Genomic DNA, 7029 nt, shown 5'->3' with positions numbered 1-7029 from the left:
TTTTTATCCTAGCACAATACTAAAATATTTATGTATACGGTAAAAGTTGTTTATCGTTCACCGTAATATAAAATAAAATTACTTCAGTATAAAGAATTTTTTTTTGCTTCAATTTTTACATTGATAAACAACATATGTTACATCAATTTTTTATAACAAAAATTTCATGCGTGCTATATAATAGAAGAATATATATATATATATATATATATATATATATATATATATATATATATATATATATATATATATATTGAAATATTTCTCTTTTCATTGAAATTACATTGAAATTGAATGCACACTCTTTCATTTAAATTTTTGAAACTATAATTCAATGAACACTTTATAATTATTTACTTATTTCGATCAATAACTTTAATAGAAAATTGGTTCAGTAATTATTTATTGTAACATATAGTATTTTAGTCATTGAGTAAGTTAGCTTAGAAGTTATCCTCGAAAAGTAACCGGCATGTTACTCTAAATAAGAACCTTGTAGAAAAGAAATCAAGCCAAGGACGAAGACAAAACATATTTCCGGCAACCCTCTACTATGTAAAACGTAAAAGAACGACTTGGAAAGAAAAGTGAACGAAACGCGAAAAGCAGAAAAAGATTTTTCGCTCCACTTTCAAAACAACTCGTCTGCAGCAGTCGCGAACTCTGGTTTTGAGTCGTACGCTCTCATTAGCAAAGCAATGCAGAAAAGAATACCAACTGACAACAACATTTTGGCAATAGTTCTTTTATAGTGGATATATTTAGAATTCACTCCTGGTAAACACACTAAACAATAACAACTTCAGATATATCATGGGAAGAGGTGCGATCGGAACTGGTGGTGGAGGAGGTATAGAACTGCAGAAAAAACTTGGACTGCTAAACGGTATTGCAATAATCGTCGGCATCATTGTAGGCTCTGGTATTTTTGTATCGCCCAGAGGTGTGCTACAGGACACTGGATCTATAGGTCTAGCTCTAATTGTGTGGACTCTCTGTGGGCTTCTGTCCACTATTGGAGCCTTGTGTTATGCAGAACTAGGAACTGCTATTCCAAAGTCTGGAGGTGACTATGCATATATCTTCGAATCCTTTGGACCTGTACCCGCTTTTTTATTTCTGTGGGTAGCCTTAGTAATAATTGTACCTGCTGGTAATGCAATTACTGCACTAACATTTGCAAATTACATATTAGAGCCACTTTTTCCCGCTTGCCTTCCACCCCCCTTTGCTGTTCGACTGCTGGCAGCATTAGTTATCTGTAAGTACTAGTTTGTTTAATATCTAATGCATTTAAAGTGTAAAAGTTTAGATAAGCATTAATATTGGAATGCCTACTTATGAAATTTTATATCGTCTAATTTTGCGTTATGCAGCCATACTTTTAAAGTAATTTACATAAAAAAGGAGAGATTTTACAATTATTTTTGTTGCTGCAGTGTCTCATCGAAAATCGTTATATAAATAATAATATAAAATTTCAAATTTATAGTTCTTGGAATGCTTGATAATGAAATTTTATGGCAACAATTATTATGATATGCATATTTTTAAAATCATTTAACTGAAAAAAATTTTTATATTCGCCAACAAAAAAAAATTTCTTAGGGAAATTTGATTTCTTGCAAAACTTAATGCCTGGATTGTCTTATAATAAAGTTTACGCTTATAATTTAATTTTATAAATTAAGTAGATAATTTAAACACTTTGCTGTAAACGAAAGAACTTCATAGAATATTTTCTGTTTGTATTAAATAGATACTTATTGTGATGTATTTTGCTAGAGATAAAAAATGCTTAGAATGATGTTTAAAGAACTGCTTTTTACTACTTCAAGTTTTATAACTTCTGTTTCAAAACTAGTTTAAAAAATTATATATTTGTGATCCCCTGAAAAATTTTAAAATCAATTTTTATTATAAATAAACTTGCGACACATTTATTATTTTTTCAAGAATAGGATACTTCCTTTTTAATTTCAGTGTGTCATTAATACTGGATTTAAGAATATGAAAGTTCGAGGTTTTTTAACACACATGATCAAATTTTGTTTTAATTTTAGTGGGAGTTTTTCTTCTTTTTTTTAAGGAAGCTAAAGAAACGTTATTTAATAGCTGAATTTAAATGAGATTGAACAGAACCAATCTCCTTCAGTTTAAAATTTTTAGAGTAATATCTGAGAATAATTTATTTTAATTACTTTCTGCATGCTTAGATTATACATCAACGAGATTTTTAACCGAATAAGTACATATTATTTTTTAATTTCCATATCAAATATTTTCTGTGTCCTTTTAATAGTGAAAAAACTTTAATCCATTAAAAAACTTAATGACTAAATCTATGCTTTGTGCTATGTTTACATCTCTTTATGCTTGAAATTTATAAAAACTTGAGTTTGATAGATATGTTATAGGAATAATTTTGGCCGAAACGTCATCTGAAAAGCTTAAAATGTTACAGCACTAATTACTTACAATTTATAATTATTATATTTCATATTATAATTAATTATATTAACTATTTGTAATAACGTTCTGATTTCTAATGAAGATCTGATGTATGATATTAACACTGTATATTGCAATTAATATTAACATTATTATTACGAGGAGATGCAATTTAAACAGAAAAATTCATGGTATTACACTTATTTGATTTTATCTTCGTGAACATTAAAGTATGAATAATTTGAAATAATTTTCAAAATTTTTGTTTATTTAGAAAACTTAATGAATTTTAACTTATTAAAAATTTATCCCCGATTCATTTTTTTAACTGTTTAAATTATCTGACACCGGCAGATTTAGTAAATTTTGAATACATTTGTCCACAAAACAGTATCCAGAAATATTATTTTTGAAAACTTCCAGCAGAATCGTTACTTATAATCAAGCCACATCGGATAATAAAGTTTTAAAAAAATATTAAATAAATTTTTAAAAAGAAACATGCAGAAAGAAGGCGTAGTGTTTTGATCGTTTTATTGGAAAATTTTTAAATTGATCTTTTTTAATTTATTTTTAGTAGCTAAAGAGAAAAAAAAGATCCTTCAAGATGTTGAAACATTAAATAAATTTATTTTAAACTATTGCATACATTACATGTTGATTCCAGACTTTTTTTTCAAGTATATAATCCCTCATAGAATCTATGCATAGCTCATATCTTCAATCTTCTATGTCTAGCAATCGCTAGACATAGAAGATATGAAATAACATATGTTACATGTCAATTCATCTTTTTATCATTTTTGTTGGTATAGCGATTGATCTGAATATCAATCTGATCTATAGTTATCTTCTACAATCTGGATATTAATAACGCTTGAAATGTTTAATTGAAGTTGTAGTTAAAAAAAAATTTAATATGCTGTGTGTTTTCGATACAGCAGATATTCAAAAACAAAAGCAACACTATTTTAAAACCATAACTTCCATGGACATAGTTTGCGGACTAATTTGCGGATATAGAGGATATGAAATAACATATATTAGAAGAAATTATAAAGTTGTTAGCTCATCCTTTTTATCATTTTTGTTGATAGAGAGTTTGATCTGAGTATTGATATGATTCTTAGTTATCCTATACAATCTTGATATTAATAATGCTTAAAGTTTTTAATTGAAGTTGTAGTTAAGAAGTTGTAGTCTGTAATAGACTGTTAGTAGTCTGTGATTTGTGATACAGAAGAAAAAACAAAAGAAACACTCATTGAAAACTATAACTTCTAACAAATACGAAATAAGTTTTTTTCATTTGTAAAACCACTTAAAAATATTATAGTTTATAAACTACTTTTGATTCATACCCCCGTAAAAAAATTTTGAATACATCTATGTCAGGTTGCTTCAATTAGGGAAATTTTTTTATAAAAATTACTTCTACTTAGTATATAGCAGATTTCGTTAAATATTTTTTTATTATTAATATATCACTTAAAATAGTTAGAAGTTCAGAAAACTTTTTAGAAATTACAATTTTATTTTTTAGAAAATAAGGAAATATTTCTCAAAAATGTAATAAATAAAAATGCGTTGCTAAAATGTATTATTATTCTTTATTCTTAGTACAATTGCAAAAAAATTGTAAAATGACTTTCCTTATTATTTAACAAATAAAAAATGATAAACAAGGTGTATAATTAACTCTTATAAGTATTGAAACTCCACAATTATTCGATTAAATGCATCAAATAAACAAAATATTAATTTTCTACGTGAATTTATTCTGAAACATTTTATTTACGCATTGTTATAAAACTCGTATGGGATTCAGTTTTATACCTCTAATGATTTAGTTTATCTTTCACCTGGAAGACCTACATTTTTTTTTTCCAAAATCAACTAAGTTTGAGATACGATATTTACCTAGAAAGAGAGATTTTATGTTTGATTTGTCTCAGTTTGTGTAATTTTTACATTTGCAATCAGAAAAAAATGTTCTTTTTATTTTACTACGTTTCTGTTAACTGGTTTCACTTTCGGTGAATGTGTAATATTTTAATCGAAATGTCAAGCACGAACTCAAACTTCGAATGCATTTCTGTGTCCGATAACAATGTAAGTTTCGATCAGCTACTAAGAACAGAAATTATCGCCAAAATAAATTCTTAATTTGACCACTTCTTGAGTAACTTAAGTATTCATGTTTAAACGAGAGCTCTGTATCTACTGTCAATACAAGTTGTAGTTGTTTTCTAATGGTGTAAACAGAATTTATCGAAATTTTATCTGTTTTTCGAGATAAATAAGAAAGCAGAAAAAATTAAAAAGAAAAAAAATATTAAAAATCACGTTTTACAAAAAACTACGCTTTCCTAGTAGACTTAAAAAGAGAAAATAATATTGTCAGAACTAAAACGAAAGCAGTAAAGCATATCAATTACTATAAATATACCTTAGTTTTCTTTTACCTTAGTACCTTACGGTTATCTTTTAACCTTAGTAATATACGGTTTTCTTTTATCCTAGTACCTTACGGTTTTCTTTTACCTTAGTACTTTACGGTTTTCTTTTACCTTAGTACTTTACGGTTTTCTTTTACCTTAGTACTTTACGGTTTTCTTTTACCTTAGTACTTTACGGTTTTCTTTTACCTTAGTACTTTACGGTTTTCTTTTACCTTAGTACTTTACGGTTTTCTTTTACCTTAGTACTTTACGGTTTTCTTTTACCTTAGTACTTTACGGTTTTCTTTTACCTTAGTACTTTACGGTTTTCTTTTACCTTAGTACTTTACGGTTTTCTTTTACCTTAGTACTTTACGGTTTTCTTTTACCTTAGTACCTTACAGTTTTCTTTTACCTTAGTACCTTAGTTTTCTTTTACCATAGTACCTTACGGTTTTCATTTACCTTAGTACCTTACGGTTTTCATTTACCTTAGTAGCTTACGATTTTCATACTTTACGACAAATGCCTTAGAATTTTCCGTTCATTGATTTGTCGAATCTTTTACTTTAGGCGTTGATAAACACAAACAGTCAAATGAATTTTTCTTTTAATATTCAAGTTACATCAGCAATAAATGAGTGAAAAAAGCCTAAAACAAAAGGGATTTGTCAAAAAAGATTATTATCAAATATTTGCAGATTAATAAGGAATTTGTATTACATAAGTTTTTTATTCGAATATATTCAACTCAATTCGCATCATAAACTCAAATTTTGCTTAAAACTTAGTTTGGAGTGCGTTTTGATCAACTTACCTAGAGTACATACTGCTCTTTTGGCGCTGTGTAGCAAATTCTGGCTCTGGCGCAACTAAAGTCTAGATCTAGATCAAATCGATAACTGATTGTTATAGGTCGAATTACGATACATGATATTTGATACACACTAGTAATCATAAATTAATGAAAAATCACAAAACTGACCATATCTCATACAATTACTCATAGAATTTAATGAAACTTGCCTATTTTATAGTGCACATAATAATTAATTAAATAACATAAAAAGTAATAACCAGAGAGTTATGGTGTTACATAAATTAGCCTATGTATGAAATAAATAAATCATGTGTCAGTTTGGAAAAGAAAAAGTACCTTTAATTCTGGAGTAGGATCACCTCTAGCTGCTAAGCAGAAAAATATAGCTTTCAATTATATGTTCTAGCAGTTCTACGGAAATTGCGAGGCATTGTTCTTGAAAGTGTAGCAAAGGTATGAAGAAGAGGATTGAGAGCAGCTACAAGTCTTCCTAAAGCCTTCTAAACATGTTCGATAGGATTCAAGTCCGGTGATCGAGCTGGCTACTTTGCGTCATCGTCCTGTAGCACGAAAACATCACCTATTGCACCTGCATCATAAACATCAAAGATGTCATCTCTATACTTGTGACCATTTACAGTTCCAAGTGGAAAAACATGCAGGTCTGTGCTTTCACACAAAGAGATACCATCCCACACATAGACGCTGCGTCTTTGGCTCTTCGAATCAAACAACGCTCACTATCTATCACTTTGGTGGCTAAACCTGGACTCATCCGAGATCGTCAAGAGAACAGCCCTCCATTGGTCGACCGTCCAGTGGACATGTTACTCCGCCTACCACAAACGTTCCCTTATATGGCGTGGCAAGAATGGCACGCAAACGGCTGGTCGTCTTGTGAACATACCACGTTCGTAAAGCCTTCTACGCACGGTAGACGTTGTCACCAATCTTCCGTAAGATCTAAACTGACTCGGAATTGCGGTTCTATTCTTTCGTGTTTATAGCGATGAATATGGTTCAGCTGTACTCGCCGTAGTATTCGGTAGCCATTGGGATGAACCTTCTGGATGCCGAACCTGTGGTTAGAAATTGTTTCCAAAGTCTACGAACCACTTTGAATTTCAGAAACACAGCAAATTTGAAGAGTTGCAATCAAACATTCCATTTTTTTGCTCATTTCATTGCAGTGCCACTAATTTGCATTTTACAGATTTACTTAGCAACTCTTATTTGACCACATATATAAACTTTATTGGGGTCGGCTTATTTTGGGGTGAATTACTCTATTTTTGTAATTTTTCCTTAATTTAGATA

General features: G+C 29.3%; 1 protein-coding gene across 1 annotated transcript in view; it reads left to right on the top strand.

Moving 5' to 3' along the window:
• The first annotated feature begins 562 nt into the window (after positions 1-562).
• mnd (L-type amino acid transporter minidiscs) overlaps positions 563-7029 on the top strand; it is a 62850-nt gene continuing 56383 nt past the window's right edge. Inside the window, exon 1 of the mRNA XM_016068958.3 lies at positions 563-1261. Within this exon, the coding sequence (XP_015924444.1) occupies positions 814-1261 (448 nt within the window). The 5' untranslated portion in view covers positions 563-813. The remainder of the gene's footprint in view (positions 1262-7029) is intronic.

This window comes from Parasteatoda tepidariorum, chromosome 4, assembly GCF_982258835.1.
Source record: "Parasteatoda tepidariorum strain Cologne lab strain chromosome 4, Ptep-v5.0, whole genome shotgun sequence".
Taxonomy (NCBI): domain Eukaryota; kingdom Metazoa; phylum Arthropoda; class Arachnida; order Araneae; family Theridiidae; genus Parasteatoda; species Parasteatoda tepidariorum.
The sequence above is the reverse complement of the archived record's forward strand: the minus strand, read 5'-3'. Positions and strand labels throughout refer to the sequence as shown.